Genomic DNA, 19705 nt, shown 5'->3' on the forward strand with positions numbered 1-19705 from the left:
GCCACTTTTGGCTTGTGAGCGCTAATTTCAGAACTACTGGCTAAAAAGTATACAACAGTACCGGAGAATGTCTTGAAGCAACTTTTTTAAATATATATATATATTTTTTTTTTACCCCCTTTTTCTCCCCAATTTTGTGGTATTCAATTGTTAGTAATTACTATCTTGTCTCATCGCTACAACTCACGTACGGGCTCGGGAGAGACGAAGGTCGAAAGCCATGCGTCCTCTGAAACACAACCCAACCAAGCCGCACTGCGCATCCAACCCGGAAGCCAGCCGCACCAATGTGTCGGAGGAAACACAGTGCACCTGGCGACCTTGGTTAGCATAACACTGCGCCCGGCCCACCACAGGAGTCGCTGGTGCACGATGGGACAAGAATATCCCTACCGGCCAAACCCTCCCTGACCCGGACGACGCTAGGCCAATAGTGCGTCGCCCCACGGACCTCCCGGTCGCTGCCGGCTGCGACAGAGCCTGAGCACGAACCCAGAATCTCTGGTGGCACAGCTAGCGCTGCGATGCAGTGCCCTAGACCACTGCGCCACCCGGGAGGCCCTTGAAGCAACTTTTGAAACATTTAATGGTGGTTTTACAGATTTTCTCGATAGGTTAAATCAAGGGCAGATTTTTGAGTTTGATTATTTACACGTTAGGGAAGGATTTAACGTACAATAAGGGCATTGAAAGTCTGTCCCAATTAATTTCCCGGTCAAGGATGGATTGATTCTTATTGTCGTAGTGACACAGCCCACTGTTTGCAGCCTCCCTATGTTTGCAGCCTATTAAGGTAGCCTGTTAAGGTAGCCTATTAAGGTAGCCTATTAAGGTAGCCTATTAAGGTTACATTGTGTGGGAAAACATTTTGAGAAATCTAACTTATGACTGAACAGACAAGTACAATGGAAATGATTTGTGCCATGTAAATGGATCATAATGTTACATTCTGTTAATCAGAGCGAACATGATTGCCATTGAATGGTGTAGTGTCATGTTAATGCATCAATATGCAGAAGCCTCAAAAAGTAAGAGAACAGCCATAACTCATACACATAGAATAGGACCCATGAGCCTTAATCTCAGATGAAAAAACGCAAATGTGAAAAATATGGAATCAAACCCTTCATTTGCAATGAAAATCTAACAAACGTTGCAGTCACAGAACCCAACCACAGTGCCCATGCTTCATTATATGAATTGCTGGGCTCCATTTTCTGGGCTCCACATTTATGCTTGGTTTTGTTGATGTGGTTGTGTTGTATTGCTTTGCACTGGATCAATTGTTGGACAAAAGAAAATCACAAAGGCCCCAATTGCTGATAAAGAATATCAACATTGTATTCAAGGACAGGCATGTTTCCACGTCAATATTCTGCAAGAGGAGGTTTTGATGGTTGTAAGGAGTTTGAAACTTCCAATATAGCACACATTTTATATTTCCAATTGATTGGTCGCCTAAATGACCAAATATTAATGTAATTTAAAATGCATTGAATAGTAATGGGGCCTAAATGACTAAATATTAACGTGGAAAGAGGAGAAGGGAGAAGAAGAAAGAGATACAGAAATACGTTTCGTATACCGTAGTAGCTATATCTCACCTTGGCAGTGGCCCAGGTATTTGACCTCGATCCGCTCCTGCTTCTGACACGACTCCTCCTTCACCTGGCAGGGGTTGTCATAGGAATGGCCATCCGAGGCGCAGACTGGGTTGAAGCTGATGTGGGAGCAGTCGATGTTACACACACACCTGCCGCAAAGGATGGTGGGACGCATCAGTAGTGGTCACACCCAAAAAAGAATAGAGTGATGGAGAACTGGAGTTCTTCAGGATTTGTCATTCAGTGAATCAGCGGCTGTGGCCGAGTGTAGCCTATTGTGTTTGTTTTATCACATGTATGTGTGTCAGACGGAGTGTTTGTGTGTGTGTGTGTGTGTGTATGTGTGTAGGTGTTTGTGTTTTTTCTTTATGTGCACGACTCAACTTGTTTCTTTGTGGTGGACGCTGCCTGTTCTGTTTACCATTTTGTCCATGAATTTCACTTTATATCTCAGTCGGGAAAGTCTCTATGTGCATCTGAGTGTGTAGTGTGTGTGTGTGTGTGGGGGGGGGGGTGCACACATACAGTACCAGTCTAAAGTTTGAACACACCTACTCATTCCAGGGTTTTTCTTTATTTTTTACTATTTTCTACATTGTAGAATAATAGTCAAGACATCAAAACTATGAAATAACACATGTGGAATTCTTGAGAGAATGCCAAGAGCGTGCAAAGCTGGCATCAAGGCAAAGGGTGGCTACTTTGAAGAATCTAAAATATAACTATAAACATTTGTTTAACACGTTTTGGTTACTACATGATTCCATATGTGTTCTTTCATAGTTTTCATGTCTTCACTATTATTCTACAGAGTAGAATATAGTAAAAATAAAGAAAACCCCTGAAATGAGTAGGTGTGTTCAAACTTTTGACTGGTACTGTATGTATGTACGTGAATGTGTACATGTGCATAACTGACTGACTTACTGACTGTCTGACTGACTGTGTGTGTGTGTGCGGTCTTCATTGAAACGACAGCGTGTGAGAATGTGCGCGCGTGTGTGCGCGTGTCACCCAAAGTGCTCAGTGAGCATGTTCAGCAGAAATTACACCAAAATTGCAGTCCCTAGACAGTTCTTGCTGAGTAGCTCTGAACGTTAGACACTGTAATTATAAATCTGTCATTATACTCTGCTCCTTTTTTATTTTCCCCTGGTCCATAGCCGTCTGTGAGGAAAGCACTGGCTTTGCTTCATACCCGCTCTCTGCCCAATTTGCATACTGCAAACACACACATAACCACACACACATAAACACTCTCGTACATAGAAATATAGATATACATACTGTGTAATGGTATGCATGACCTATACGCACACACACTCTCGCACTCACAAACAACAAATAACGCACACACAATCCCCCACCTATTATTACCACATACACATGAATGCGCACACACAAAGACCCAGAAGTGGCAATGCTGTCAGAGGCTTGCCATCCCGAGTGGCCATCTGTGGCGGTCATCAAGGATAATGTCTGTAGGCCATGCATTTTTAATAGAGCTTCTCACTTTCTCCACAATAGGCACTACCACTGCACTACTGCACTGCGTCAACACATCCTCACACACACACACACACACAGACACACACACACACACACACACACACACACACACACACACACACACACACACACACACACACACACACACACACACACACACACACACACACACACACACACACACACACACACACACACACACACACACACACACACACGTAATGTACAAAGGTGATCGGAATGTGGATCTGTGTTTGTGTTTTAACTTTGCTTTTATTGTTGTTAAACATTTCTGTATGTTTTTACATTTCTTCACGGCTTTTGGAAGACTTATCCTTGGTGGGCTAAAAAAGATCCTAATAAAATCAAATTAAATCAAATCACACACACAAACATACACTGAGTGCACCTCATTTTGCTCTCAGAACAGCCTCAATTTGTTGGGGAATGGACTCCACAAGGTGTCGAAAGCGTTCCACAGGGATGCCGGCCCATGTTGACTCCAATGTTTCCCACAGTTGTGACAAGTTGGCTGGATGTCCTTTGGGTGGTGGACAATTCTTGATACACACGGGAAACTGTTGACCCAGCAGCGGTGTAGTTCTTGACACACTCAACCAGTGCACCTGGCACCTACTACCATACCCCGTTCAAAGGCCCTTAAATATTTTGTCTTGCCAATTCACCCTCTGAACAGCCCACATACACAATCCATGTCTCAATTGTCTCAAGGCTTAAAAATCCTTATTTAACCTGTATCCTCCCTTTCATCTACACTGATTGAAATGGATTTAACAAGTGACATCAATAAGGGATAATCAACCTGGAATCACCTGGTAAGTCAGTCATGGAAAGAGCAGGTGTTCCTAATGCTTTGTAAACTCTGTGTATATCGAGACGGAGAGAGAGGGAGCAGAGATGAACAATAAGAGCGTGTATTGGTGTGCCTGTGTGTGAGGAGCACTTCTTAGTAGGATGTGTCCTATTGATTTGCACAGTGCCATGTGGTTTACCCTCTATCTAAACTCAATGATTGCCTGCAGGCTTCCTGTGTACCTGTCCTCTAACGGCCACTTCCAGTCATGCACACACACGTGCACACACATACACACACATGAAAATACACACACAAACACATGCACATACAAATGCACACGGATACACGAACGCACGCACACACGAACGCAGACAGAGGTACACACACAGGCAGGCACACACTCTAGCACATAAACACACACACACACAAATATACACTTACATGCACGCACAAACACACACACTTGCAAACACACACACACAGACTTTGATCCTATATGTAAGCAAGCAGACACACACCACACAAACACACATCATCACGTGCATGCACACACAGTCAGTGGCTAGACCACTCGGCACCCTTCCCTAGCCTCTTCCATGCCGTGCAAAACCACAGCTATAAACTTTATTGCTGCAGAATATAACATTGATTTTTTTATAATCCCCAGCCTCATATTTCAGAGTAATCCTTCTAAAGGAATGACGGACAGAAAGAGGAAGGGAGGGAAGGAGAGAGCGAGGGATAGAGAGAGTAGGGGGAGAGAGACAGATATAGAAAGAGAGAGGGAAATAAAAAGAGAATGATAGTAAGAGACGGAGAGAGAACGATGGGAACAGAGGCAGTGAAGCATGTATGTGGCACTGAAGCGGGACTGAAGCAGGACACACACAAACACAAACAAACACAAACAAACAGATTGGAATGGGGAGAGTGTGTTTGTGTATGTGTGTGTGCGCGTGTGGCTGTGTGTGTGTGTGTGTGTGTGTGTGTGTGTGTGTGTGTGTGTGTGTGTGTGTGTGTGTGTGTGTGTGTGTGTGTGTGTGTGTGTGTGTGTGTGTGTGTGTGTGTGTGTGTGTGTGTGTGTGTGTGTGTGTGTGTGTGCGTGCGTGCGTGCGTGTGTGTGTGTTGGGGGATAAGGTGTCAGGGCCATTAAGTCTGATAAAGATATTTTCCACCTTCCCTCTCTCGGTCTGTGGCACTCAGTCCATCCACCCTTTAAAGCCTATCCTCCCATGGGGCTGAAGAAGTCAATGGAGTTGAATTAGGGTTAAAAGAGGTGGACTGATGTGGCACTGAAGTGTTGACAATATAAACGGTGTCCCATAAGGGAATTAAGGGTTGCATAAATGTGGTAAGACACAAAAACACATCGGTTCATTCGTTTATTCATTTGTTCATTCTTTCATTCATTTAACCCCAATCAATTTGCTTATTGCCGAGTGCTGTGCAGAAAGGCATCGGTTCCCCATTTTTTTAAGTCTTTATGTGGCAGAAATGAGTCGAGTACATGGTTGCTCATGTTCTTGTGATGAGGTAGTCCTGCATGCCACTTCAACATCAAGGAAAGGCAATTTTCACTTGGTTTAATGGTCAAGACATTGATTTCTACCGTGGGAGACTAGGATTCAGATCCCTCCCATGACATTTAGTATGACCCACCTGGGGATTGAACTCCCAGCCTCCTAACTCAGGGTGAACACGAACTACAAGCCTACTGAGTTGGTACGACTGTTGCTCTCAACTTCCTGAATGAGTTGGCCAGCTGTGCACTAACCCTGAGGTTTACTTACCATACATCCTCAGCGTCCACATCGCACTCCGCCCCAAACTGGCATATGTCACAGGTGGACGTCTCCTTCTGCCCAGTCTCCGCCGACCCCTCACCTCCTGAGAGAGAGAGAGAGCCTTCATTTTTATGTTTCTAACTTCAGAAGAATTCATTTCATCGATGTACTGTATTTGATTCATTCTCGCTGTTATAAAACTATGTCAGCATGCAGCCAGGAAATCCCTCTTGTTTCAGAGTGTGTGTTCACTACATGACAGGAGCAAGTGCACAGATCTCATGCACTAAATTATGTCATGTTAGAATGTAAGGATTTCTCTCCGCTGGGAGAAGACTGCAGATATTAGCATGTATAAGCCATACATTGACAAGTCGAGTCCACACAGAAGGTTGAAAAATACAGACACGATTTTCAAGATCCCGGTTAGTCTCTCTAAAGGACATTTGAAGGTCCACATTTGGTCAACTGGCCACAACAACATGTGACATAACAACATGGTTATTTAATAAACGTATTAGTGGCCCATGCATGTTCCATGGTCCAATCCACTAAGCCTTTGGTACCACAACTATCACAAACCCCTATAAGGCCCCTATAGACACCCACATAAACACAGTGGTTCAATAAGATCCACACTACTTCTGCCCAAAAAACCTGTAAAACCCATTTGGCAAAACTCTCACAAGTCCTCAATCCCACAATGTTACCATGACCCCTAGCAACCAGAGCCAGGCGTCTCAAGTGCCTCTACATCCACCGTATCTAACAATCAGCCCATACTGTCTCTCTGATTCCTACTTTCCCTCCCTCCTTCCTTCCCTCTTTCCCTTCCTCCATCCCTCCCCGTCTCTCTCTCTCTGTCACCTGAAATCCCTGCTGATCTTTCTCGAGTCTCTCCTTTATTTCATCATGATGATTTCTTTTCTGCAGTGCCCCGGCGGCTGGAGGGCTTAGCCCCCCACCGGTGCATAGCCACGACTCATCAGTACCGGGCGGGGGAAAAGCAATCTGCCCAAACTCAAATTGCGTATCCCTCCTCTGAGGATCCCTGGTCCCCTTTCCCTCTTCCATCCCGGCCCGCTATTACCGAGTGCTATTTTTAAAAAGGTAGGGCCCGTGAGGAAGAGAAAGAAGAAGCAGGGAGAGAAGTATCATCTCCCAGTATCACATCCTTAATCCCCCCCCCCCCCCCCCACCTTGGGTTGTCAGAGTGTGTTCCCTTGTGGTGTTTGGAAATAACTTTTGGACTGGATTATCCTGGTTTATAGTCTAGCTTTCATCTGGTTTAGTGCCTGTTTGACCTGGTTTGTCCTGGGTTGACCTGGTTAGTCTGTTTTATTGTTCGTTACATCACGCTTTGTCCTTGTGTTTGGTCTGTTCGCTGTTTGTCTTGTCTACTCTCTTACATGCAGGTAACTGCCAAAATATTGAAAAACACAAGTAAATGAAGGATCCAAAGAATCTGCTTCCACACAGGTGTGGTTCCTGGGTTAATTAAGCAATTGACATCCTATCATCCTTAGGGTCGTGTATAAAAATTGCAGGACAGTTCAATATTTTGGCCATTCATTTAGCTACCATGCTAATCTCTCATAGGATGACAATGCCACATTCCACAGGGCACGAGTGGTCACTGAATGGTTTGATGGGCCTGAAAACGATGTAAGCCATATGCCATGGCTGTCTCAGTCACCAGACCTCAACCCAACTGAACACTTACGGGAGATTCTGGAGCGGCGCCTGAGACAGCGTTTTCCGCCACCACCAACAAAACACCAAATGATGGAATTTCTCGTGGAAGAATGGCGTCGCATCCCTCCAATAGAGTTCCTGACACTTGTAGAATCTGTTTGGTCTGGTTGGTGCTTTTTTTGTCTATTCTTGGGCATATTTGGTCTGGTTAGTGCTTTGGTTTGTGACCCTTTCTGACTGTTTCGGTGCCTATTTGACCTGATTATTTTGTGGTTTAGTCTGGATAGCACTTTCTCGAGGTGAAGTTTCCTCCGCTTCAGCAATCATTCTTACCATGTACATGCATTTGCCACGAAGTCCTTACACACCGGTAGAAAGGATAGAAAGGTAGAGAAAAAAACAAGAAAGGAGAAAGTTTCCTTGCAGTGAGAGTTTGAACATTTCTCCCCATTCCTCAATTTTAGTTTGAACCTGTGTCTGTGCCCTCAGGTCTTGGCAGAACATACATACCCGCACACCCACCCACCCTTCCTGAATGCTTAAGACGCTCTCTCTTTTCCTGTCTCTGTGAAGACAGGACCCAGTCAGGCGAGAAATGTGTATATTCTGTATTCATGGGACTACTCTATACCTTAGATCTTTCCAGAAGGTAAGGTGAGCCTCAATTATCTTTGTCCGCAAAGCAGTAACAACACAACGATACCAACTGCAACTCAAACCAGAGCAAATATGCAAAAATCTATCCCTCGAAAGCAATTTAGACATTTAACTTTATTGCAAAATATATCATACAAATTATACAAAGGTGTGTGTTGTGTTCAAATAAGGGTTCAACAGACTTGAGGTTGACAGTTCAATTATGTTGTTCATTTTCCTACCCAGGTTGAACTAATATGATTGACTGCTACTGATTGGATTAGCCTACGCAACTCATAGAGGGCTGAGACAGATGTCTTCTACTTTCTCTGTTCTATAAAACCTTCAATCGTTTTATGCTAAAACTGCATTTCAAACTGCATCCTTTGCCTCTCTGTACTGTGTCAAACAAATACTCTCTCAAACACGCACGCACACACACACACACACACACACCTCTCTCCCCACCCACCCTACATTGTCAGTACAATTATGAAGTGACTTGGAACAACAGGCAGTGCTTTACCCTCTTTCCCTCATTCCCTTTTTCCTCCCAAGTCCCCACATCCCAGACTACAGGTAGATCTGTGTCTTGGTAGCAACATTACACAACGTCTCCCCTGTTCCTGTCTACTATCCCAAGTGTCAGGAGACACAAGAAGACAATGGCTGTAACAATTAGCCATGTTTGTGCTCTTCACATCTCCCGGTATCGATCGGGAGATGTGTGGCAGACCCCCCCCCCCCCCCCCACACACACACACTTGGAACCATTAGTAGGGAGGAGAGTGGAAGATACTACGCAGCACTGGGTTATAGTAATAACACCCCTGCCACACACGTGTGTATGCACACACACTCATATACACATTAAGATGCACACACACACACACACACACACACACACACACACACACACACACACACACACACACACACACACACACACACACACACACACACACACACACACACACACACACAGAGAGAGAGAGAGACACACAATAAATCTTTACAAAGGGGAGGACAAAGAGAGAGCGAGAGAGAGAGAGAGAGAGAGAGAGAGAGAGAGAGAGAGAGAGAGAGAGAGAGAGAGAGAGAGATAAATGACATGCCAGAAAAGACATGTATAGTAAAGTTAGATTTTGTTCTCAATAATAGAGCTCCCCACACTGACCAAGAGCCCTCTCTCAAACAAGACAGACAGAAAAATAGAGAGAGAGAGAGAGACCGATGAAGAGAAAGAGAGAGAGAGAGGGAGAGACCGATGAAGAGAAAGAGAGAGAGAGGGAGAGGGAGAGACCGATGAAGAGAAAGAGAGAGAGAGAGGGAGAGGGAGAGACCGATGAAGAGAAAGAGAGAGAGAGGGAGAGGGAGAGACCGATGAAGAGAAAGAGAGAGAGAGAGGGAGAGACCGATGAAGAGAAAGAGAGAGAGAGAGGGAGAGACCGATGAAGAGAAAGAGAGAGAGAGAGGGAGAGACCGATGAAGAGAAAGAGAGAGGGAGAGGGAGAGACCGATGAAGAGAAAGAGAGAGAGAGAGGGAGAGACCGATGAAGAGAAAGAGCGAGCGAGAGACCGATGAAGAGAGAGAGAGAGAGAGGAAGAGCGGGAGATTTAGGGCACTACAGCACCACCTATCACAGGGATGATGAATGAAGCCCACACACCTCTGGAAAAAAAACAGCGGTTCAGGAGCGACCTTGGTTACAAACACAGAGAGAGGGGAACGGCACACACCCGCACAAGCACACATACACACACAAAAGGGTGCATCCACAGATGATGAGGACTGTTGCTGGTGTGTGGTCACTGGGACAATGCCGCTTCAGAATGGAGTCAACCATATGGTGCCCTGTAATAACTGGTTGATCCCCATTTCATTTAGACTCAGTAGAGCGTGATGACCGTAGTGTCAAAAGGCACCATGCTACTTTTAATACGTGAACTGGCAATAAGCCAGTGTGCATAAGCAATGTGCAAGACCTCAATTCATACAAACCTTCATTGCAGTATGTTTTTCTATTCAATTGATAGAGCAGAATATGACTGGCTACTGCAGAAATAGCAAGTAGGCTCCTGAAATGTAAATGATTACACGTTTTTAGGAAAAAGGGGATGTTGATATTTTAACAGCAAGCACTGTGCTGGGTGAGCCGTTCTTTTCCGTGGCTATGCCTTAGTGTGGTGCACCACATCAACTCCAGTGTGGCACTGCTGCACTCAAGAAGTTCAAAGAATTCAACTTGGAAATGATTTGAATGTAAAAGTTCAACCACCGACACTGCCCAAGACATGCTTGATGGAATCTTGCCATTTGGTGTAGGCTACTTCCAGGTCGAGGTCATTGATAGGGACTACGCAATCATGAACTACACCGAGTAAAGGACTATACACCACCTGAACCACAATCTGTCTGTGCTGAGAGACCATCCATTATTAGAAGACTCGCACTGAATTAAACGATTAAAACAATCAATCAAAATGACATTATCAACGGCCGGATGCCCCTAGGCATTGAATCTACGAATCTGATACACAGGTCCCACGTACCAAGGAATAGAGGCAGCAGCCAAACGATCCATAAGCATAATGGACATTGATATTGAAAAAGGTGAAAGATGATGCCACTGAAGCGTAGATTCAATTTTTCTGTTTCTTTTCTTTTTTTCTTTATTGTTTATAGCCCTTTTTTACAAAGCCATTTGTCACCAGCAGCCTAACAAAAAGTCCCTGCCTGAATTCCCAAAAGCAAGCCAAGGGCGACAGAAGAAATGACAGGGATGACAAAATGACAAAGAATATGAGACATGGCGATAATGACCGCGACGTAAATAATGATACTATTAAGGGATTTGATGAGAAGCAACAGCGAAACACAAAACTTGCAAATATCCCGCAGGGGAGGGTGAGGAAAGTAGGATTTCTATGAAAAAGAACCATCAACCAGCTCAAGCTTCCCTTTTCATAAAAGGACACATGCATATATTACCTATACTTTGTACACTGTATATTACAGCGACATGTTCAATTGGTTTGTATGCCATTGGGAAAGTATCTAAAAAGGTTGCAAATCATTTCTAAAGGTGGAAAACAACGATAAAATAGAGGTTTAAAAACGAAAAGATTAAGGGCAAGTGCAAATGTCTCAATTGGTCATGACATGTTTAAGCTTCGTTGTTTTATTTAATCTGAAACAGTGACAACTATCATACAGCTCTAAACTATGTGTGGCCTTTGAAGAGTTCACCATTATATTTATATATACGGTTGTTGAAAATGCGGGTGAGCTATAGGCTTGCCTACACACTATAGTGCAACGGATTGAATGACTGATCGGTCTATCCTAAACCATTAAATGACAAAGAAATCCTTTGAGGGAGCCCCGGATCCTAATGTTGACAGTGCTAGATGATTTAATGGGTAATTCTCATGCTTTAGCACGACCCAATCATGAGCTGACACCTATCACTCCACAATGAGGCGTGCTCTGCAATACTGATGAAATGATTAAATATTGTTAGAACAAATATTTTTGGGCTTAGTAGAGAGTGACACCTTTTACAGCAACATTCGACTGTATTTTCACAACGTTTTTTAACAGAGGTAATGCAGGGACATTATCACTTTCCCGTACGCAGACTTTAACCCTGTTCCTGGACTAAAAAGCACTATCAATGGACATTTTCCATAGACCCAATGAAAATCATGATAGGTCCAAATCTAACTTCAAACATGGTCTGGAACACATACTGTATGTCAGGCTCAAGAATGACTTCGGAATTGGACGTCTATCCACGTCCTGAGGACTTCGGGAAATGCCTATATAACTGGCCACTAAGGGAAACAGTAAATCAAATCTAATGTAGTTTATTAACATCAAGTAGGCTTGGGTCTTGCTAGGGTGCTGTGGATGGGGGTGGTGGATGAGCGTAATCCCATGACTCTGGATCCCATGACTCTGGATCCCATGACTCTGGATCCCATGACTCTGGATCCCATGACTCTGGATCCCATGACTCTGGATCCCATGACTCTGGATCCCATGACTCTGGATCAGAGGGTTGTGTGCTTGATCCCAGTGGTGGGCCCTCGTTATTATTTATTTCATTTTAAGCCTATCCCAAACCTTAACCCTTAACTTAAAAATGTGGAATAAGTGTCTAATTGTTATGTTTTAACCCTATCGAAGACCTTAACCTTCTACATTTGACGTTTGGAGCAACTTGGAAATTTGACAAGAAACAGAACAATATTTGAGCAGGAGGACTCAACACAGGGTGTCAAAATGTCACGCCCTGGCCTTAATATTCTTTGTTTTCTTTATTATTTTAGTTAGGTCAGGGGGTGACATGGGGAATGTTTATGTTTTGTTGGTTTTGGGTGTTGTTTATGGTAAAGGGGTTGTGTATAGTATATGGGTTTGTGTGGAGTACATGTTTCTAGTGTTGTCTATGTATGTTTAGTTGTCTAGGAGAGTCTATGGTTACCTGAATGAGTTCCCAATTAGAGACAGCTGATTTCGGTTGTCTCTGATTGGGAGCCTTATTTAGGGTAGCCATGGGCTCTCATTGGTTGTGGGTAATTGTCTATGTAGAACGTTTGTAGCCTGTATGTATGTGCACAACGTTTGTAGCTTCACGGTCGTTTTGTTGTTTTGTTAGTTTGTATAGAGTTTTGTGTCGTGTTCATCTTCGTGGTGTTAATAAAGAAGATGGCTTATTTTCCAACTGCTGCATTTTGGTCCGTCAATCCGCCACACGATCGTGACAGAATTACCCACCATAGGACCAAGCGGCATGGAAGGCGGCAACAGGACCTACCTACACAGGATTTCTGGAGATGGGAGGAAATTCTAGACGGGAGAGGACCCTGGTCACAGCCAGGGGAATATCACTGCCCCAAGGCAGAGATAGAGGCAGCACGGCGACACGGGAGGAAGCCCAAGAGACAGCACAACATTTTTTTTGGAGGGGGGCACTTGGAGCAGTCGGCGAAGTTGAGGGGTGAGTCTGAGTGTGTCGAGGAGTTATTGGACAGATTGGAGGAGAGTGAACGAAGGGGAGATTATGAGACATTCGAAGAGTTGTTGACGAAATTGGAGGAGAGTGAAGAGAGAGAGCTGTTGGTTTGGCAGAGTATGCAATGCATTCTTCCTGAGGAGCGTATTAGCTGTCCGATGCCACCTGTGTCAGTTCCTCGTACTCAGCCTGAAACTCGTGTTAAAGTTCCGGAAGATTTGATGCCGGCTATACACACCAGGTCTCCAGTACACCTTCACAACCCGGTGTGTCCTGTTCCTACTTTTTGCACTCATCCTGAGATGCATGTCCCCAGCCCTGTACCACTAGTTCCGGCACCAAGCACTAGGTCTAAGGTGCGTCTCCAGAGCCCTTTACGCACTGTTCCTGCTCCCCGCACTAGCTTTGAGGTGCGTGTTTCCAGCCCATTACCACCAGTGCCTACACCACGCATCAAGCTTCCTGGGTGTCTCCAGAGCCCTGTTGTTCCTCCACGTACTAGCCCTGTGGTGCGTGTCTCCAGCACATTACCACCAGTGCCTACACCACGCACCAAGCCCTCTGTGTGTTTCCAGAGTCCTGTACGCACTGTTCCTTCTCCCCGTACTCGCCCTGATGTGCGGGTCCTCAGCCCGGTACCACCAGTACCGGTACCACGCACAAGGCCTATAGTACGCCTTGAGAGTCCAGTGTGCCCTGTTGCTGCTCCCCGCATTAGCCCTGAGATGCGTGTCCCCAGTCCGGTACCACCAGTTCCGGCACCACGCACCAGGCCTAATGTGCGTCCCCAGGGTCCAGTATGCCCTGTTCCTGCTCCCCGCACTAGCCCTGAGATGCGTGTCCCCAGCCCGGTACCACCAGTTCCGGCACCACGCACTAGGCCTAATGTGCGCTCCCAGGGTCCAGTATGCCCTGTTCCTTCTCCCCGCACTAACCCTGAGATGCGTGTCCCCAGCCCGGTGCCACCAGTCCCGGCACCACGCACCAGGCCTACAGTGCGCCTCAGCCGGCAGGAGTCTGCCGTCTGCACAGCGATGACTGAACTGCACGTCTCCCCAGCGCCATCTGAGCCATCCGTCTCCCTAGCGCCATCTGAGCCATCCGTCTCCCCAGCGCCATCTGAGCCATCCGTCTCCCCAGCGCCATCTGAGCCATCCGTCTGCCATGAGCCTGCAAAGCCGCCCGTCTGCCATGAGCCTGCAAAGCCGCCCGTCTGCCATGAGCCTACTGAGCCGTCCGCCAGACAGGAGCCGCTAGAGCCGCCAGCCAGACAGGAGCCGCTAGAGCCGACCGTCAGACAGGATCTGCCAGAGCCGCCAACCAGACAGGATCTGCCAGAGCCGCCAACCAGACAGGATCTGCCAGAGCCGCCAACCAGACAGGATCTGCCAGAGCCGCCAACCAGACAGGATCTGCCAGAGCCGCCAACCAGACAGGATCTGCCAGAGCCGCCAACCAGACAGGATCTGCCAGAGCCGCCAACCAGACAGGATCTGCCAGAGCCGCCAACCAGACATGAGCAGCCAGATCCGTCAGCTAGCCATGAGCAGCCAGATCCGTCAGCTAGCCATGAGCAGCCAGATCCGTCAGCTAGCCATGAGCAGCCAGATCCGTCAGCTAGCCATGAGCAGCCAGATCCGTCAGCCAGCCATGAGCAGCCAGATCCGTCAGCTAGCCATGAGCAGCCAGATCCGTCAGCCAGCCATGAGCAGCCAGATCCGTCAGCCAGCCATGAGCAGCCAGATCCGTCAGCTAGCCATGAGCAGCCAGATCCGTCAGCTAGCCATGAGCAGCCAGATCCGTCAGCTAGCCATGAGCAGCCAGATCCGTCAGCTAGCCATGAGCAGCCAGATCCGTCAGCTAGCCATGAGCAGCCAGATCCGTCAGCTAGCCATGAGCAGCCAGATCCGTCAGCTAGCCATGAGCAGCCAGATCCGTCAGCTAGCCATGAGCAGCCAGATCCGTCAGCTAGCCATGAGCAGCCAGATCCGTCAGCTAGCCATGAGCAGCCAGATCCGTCAGCCAGCCATGGGCCATCCCTCAGTCCGGAGCTGCAGTCCCTCAGTCCGGAGCTGCAGTCCCTCAGTCCGGAGCTGCAGTCCCTCAGTCCGGAGCTGCCATTCTTCAGTCCGGAGCTGCCCCTTATCCTGGTGCTGCCCCTTACCCTGGTGCTGCCCCTTACCCTGGTACTGCTCCTGACCCTGGTACTGCTCCTGACCCTGGTACTGCTCCTGACCCTGGTACTGCCCCTTATCCTGGTACTGCCCCTTATCCTGGTACTGCCCCTTAGTCCGGAGCTGCCCCTTAGTCCAGAACTGCCCCTTAATGCAATGGGGTTAATGTGGAGAGGGGTCATTTTGAAGAAGCTAAGGAGGTGGTTAGGGACTGTGGTGAAGTGGGGACCACGACCAGAGCCGGAGCCGCCACCGTGGAGGGAAGCCCACCCAGACCCTCCCCTAGACTGTGTATGGTGCGCCCGGAGTTCGCGCCTCAAGGGGGGGGTTATGTCACGCCCTGGCCTTAATATTCTTTGTTTTCTTTATTATTTTAGTTAGGTCAGGGGGTGACATGGGGAATGTTTATGTTTTGTTGGTTTTGGGTGTTGTTTATGGTAAAGGGGTTGTGTATAGTATATGGGTTTGTGTGGAGTACATGTTTCTAGTGTTGTCTATGTATGTTTAGTTGTCTAGGAGAGTCTATGGTTACCTGAATGAGTTCCCAATTAGAGACAGCTGATTTCGGTTGTCTCTGATTGGGAGCCTTATTTAGGGTAGCCATGGGCTCATTGGTTGTGGGTAATTGTCTATGTAGAACGTTTGTAGCCTGTATGTATGTGCACAACGTTTGTAGCTTCACGGTCGTTTTGTTGTTTTGTTAGTTTGTATAGAGTTTTGTGTCGTGTTCATCTTCGTGGTGTTAATAAAGAAGATGGCTTATTTTCCAACTGCTGCATTTTGGTCCGTCAATCCGCCACACGATCGTGACACAAAAACACTTCAAATTTGACGTTTGGACCAACTTCGAAAGTTTACATTTGGAGGAACGTGTATAAATGTCTAATTCTGCAGTTAAATTCATCCATAATAGTTACAGACTACCAATGTGGAACAACATAGATCAGAAAAAACAACATGGTTTACTGTAGTTAAAGAATTGTTATTTGCTATATTGCTCCTTAATCAAAGATGGAAGGTTTGCAATAGGCTAGTTGTCCAATTGCTCACCCAGCGAGGCTTTACATTTTCCAAATGTCACAAAGTCAAATATCCTCAAACAATGTTTAATCATCTATTTCAGTCTTCGATCTCTCCTTAGTAATTACTAGTGCTGAGTGCTTTTTGAGGACGGTTCAGTTTCAGTTCGATTATGTAAAAAAGAATCACGGTTTTTAACTTCGGTTTCGATAATTTTATTAAACATTAAATGCACTATGAGGGTTGAATGCTAGTTAATGGGATTTATCTGTTAATTGAATGATTCGAATAGTCCACCCTGAAACATATAATTGTATGGAATTGATTAGAATGTATAAAATCATAATCAATAAATGTGTAGTCCTAGTCAGAATTAGGGTAAAACAGTATAGCTAATGTTTATGTCTTTATGGTATTTTAAACACAGACTGGCTGAGCAAAATTCCGAGAGAGAACGGGGAGTACGTGTCACCACTTCGACCGAGGCAGGCTCTCCTTCCCGTTCGGGTGGCGCTCGGCGGTCGTCGTCACCGGCCTATTAGCTGCCACTGATCCTTTTCTCCCCCTCCCTATGTGTTTATTGGGTGCACCTGTTTTGTATTAGGGTGTAATTAGTTGGGCTTATTAGTCAGCCGGCCCGCACGTTTCTTTGTGCGGGATTGTTTGTTAGTAAGAGTGGTGTTTGTTTCGTTCAACGTGTTTACTGGACTGTGTTCGTTTCCCCCCGTGTCTGGGGTTGTTTGAGGAGTACACCCAGTGTGTTAGTAGGGTGGCCTAGTTTCTCCGTGTTCATTAAAGAACATTTGTTATTGCACCTGCTGTTTACCTGCGCTTGACTTCGCAATCCGACACCCAGGCCTTACAGTACGTCTCAAGGTCTCCCTAATCTCCGTCGGCTGGGTAGTGAGACAGTATGTGCGTAGGATACCTTCTGTTAGTGTGAATGTGTGTGCGTGGCAGGACATTGTGTGCTAATGTTAGTGTGAATGTGTGTGCGTGGCAGGACATTGTGTGCTAATGTTAGTGTGAATGTATGTGCGTATGGTTGTGTGAATGTGTGTGCGTGAGAAGCCAGTATAAAATAAATTGTTTTGTATTCTTGACTTTAGAACGTTCCCGTGAATAAACCTTATTGACTATTTTAGCTGGGCCTCTGTCTGCTTCATTTCAATCAGTATCTTACAAATCCTGATCGAGCAGACTGAGTAGTTTGATTGAATTGGTTTATGAACATGGAGAACATAATTCTCTTATCAACGCTGTAACACAGAATAAAACAATTAATAAAAGTCCCATGATGGTAGTGACTGCCCATCACTGCTTATTTATTCACATTACTTTAATCAAATATTACATTAGTTTTCTTTGATTATTATTATTTCATTCCAAGTCCTCATTTCAACAGAGTTGCTGCCTATGCTGTCTGACATAATCGCTATTTTAGTAGATCTTCAAAGTAAATAAGGCATACTTTTATTACTTCTGAATACCAACTACACTGAAAAAACTGGACATGGTGGGCTGTCAGATATATGAAAACCTATTATTTGTGATTTACTCAAACATGTTTTGTTTCCCCTCTCAACGCGATTTCATTGCTTGCAATCAATGCAACATGAAGAAAAATCAGATCTACTAGTTTGAATCATGTAGGGGAATGTGAACCAATAAAGATAATTCGTGACGAGTAATGAGGAACAATTCAAACCTCGCGAGAAAATAATCTTCAAAAAAGAACGCTGGTGCGTTCGCTTAGAAGACAGTACCTAGGATCTTGGTCAAGGTAAGCATTGTGATTGATTTTATTCAACGTTTGTCTGTGTGGTTGTAGTCAGAATTTGATTTGATTCAATGTTTGTCTGTGTGGTTGTAGTCAGAATTTGATTTTATTCAACGTTTGTCTGTGTGGTTGTAGTCAGAATTTGATTTTATTCAATGTTTGTCTGTGTGGTTGTAGTCAGAATTTGATTTTATTCAACGTTTGTCTGTGTGGTTGTAGTCAGAATTAGATTTTATTCAACGTTTGTCTGTGTGGTTGTAGTCAGAATTGTAAGCAGTAACGTTATTAGTGATTGCTCCATATCAAAATGTTGTGCTCTTGAGTCTGAAACATATTGGCATGGCATTCTAAGGTAGAAGACGATGTTGCTAGCTAGCTTCTATGAACAGTGAAACAGGACTCGGTCAAGATTAACATTTTGCAAGGAGGTAAAGTTAGTTGGCGAAACACCATGATATTTACCTATTGGTCAAGAACTTCGAATTCACCAAGCCAAGAACTAATTAAGGTTTGCTGAGGAGTGCACACCGCTTGAGCTAGCTAACATGCTAGCTAACTAATGCTTTGGTGCTTGTGCACGACATCATTTGCAATCACTTTGCAGCAGCATTTAGTGCGGCAATTTATTTTTCTCTTGTGAGGTAAAAGTAAAAAAATGTAAAAGTTCATGGATTTGAATCAAATCAAATCATTCAACGTATGTGCATATGAGTGGATTCATGTATAAATCAATCGATCATTGACTCAAACATTTCATAATGAAAGAAATAATAATTTCATGAACAAAATGTATATTTAAGGTCCATGATGCTTGCCTACTACATTTTGTGCTGCTTTGTCTACCCATTCTAAGGCTATACAGTGTTCATGATTACTGCTATCAGAGGTTGTTGTATTACCAATAACAAAAATTGCTCCGAATGTCAGTCTTTAGGTTTAATGGTATTTCTGTTCTTTTTTTTCCAGTGTTGTGGAAATGTGAAGTGTTCAGAATTGGTGTCAAGTAGCTCCCAACTTTTGCATCATTACAAGTCAAAGCACCCATATTACGTCCGTACTGACCGTTACCCATGTACACACATTGACTGTCCATGCGCATGTAAGACCTGGAATGCCTTAATTGTGCATCAAAGTAAAGTCCACTCAACAAAGGTTACTCAAAATCTGACTGAGAAGTGTTCCTTCACTGGATGTGGCGGATGGAAAACCAGTTTGAAATGGCAAACTGGCAAACTACCGCACTCGCCCTGAGAAGACTGGGATGTCCAGAGGTGACGATCAACTCCTTGAAGCACAAACCTGCAGGGAAGTCAAGTGCAGCCTGTGGTGTTAGAAAGACAAAGAGAGCAGAAGTGAACGTTTGCCCCACATATCCCTCAGGAGAAACAGAAGACAGCCTCGGGGACAAGCGGAAAGCTCTACTGTCCGACGTGAAGAAAGGGAACAACGGAGACACAGTGAAGTTCAAAATGGAGAAGACGTTTGCATACAGGAGACATGAAGTTGTCCGCGACGCACCCCTTGGTAGAGGACTTCATTGCAGATGGCCTGCGATCTTTGAAGTCATTCAGGTAAGTTAACCATGCTTGTCTTATTGTTGATCTATTGGGTATGATATCTGAAGGTAGAAGATTATTGTCCCTCCGCTTGCCACATAAGTGAGCC

At 45.3% G+C, this 19705-nt stretch overlaps 1 protein-coding gene across 1 annotated transcript in view; it reads right to left on the reverse strand.

The window, feature by feature from the left end:
- LOC129816485 (tomoregulin-2-like) overlaps positions 1–19705 on the reverse strand; it is a 135964-nt gene that overhangs the window by 23592 nt on the left and 92667 nt on the right. The window contains exons 5-6 of the mRNA XM_055871025.1: positions 5721–5817; positions 1605–1753 (exon numbers count right to left, since the gene is read on the reverse strand). Coding sequence (XP_055727000.1) covers positions 1605–1753; positions 5721–5817 — 246 coding nt within the window. The remainder of the gene's footprint in view (positions 1–1604; positions 1754–5720; positions 5818–19705) is intronic.

The sequence above is a fragment of the Salvelinus fontinalis genome, chromosome 19, assembly GCF_029448725.1.
Source record: "Salvelinus fontinalis isolate EN_2023a chromosome 19, ASM2944872v1, whole genome shotgun sequence".
NCBI classification, from domain to species: Eukaryota; Metazoa; Chordata; class Actinopteri; order Salmoniformes; family Salmonidae; genus Salvelinus; species Salvelinus fontinalis.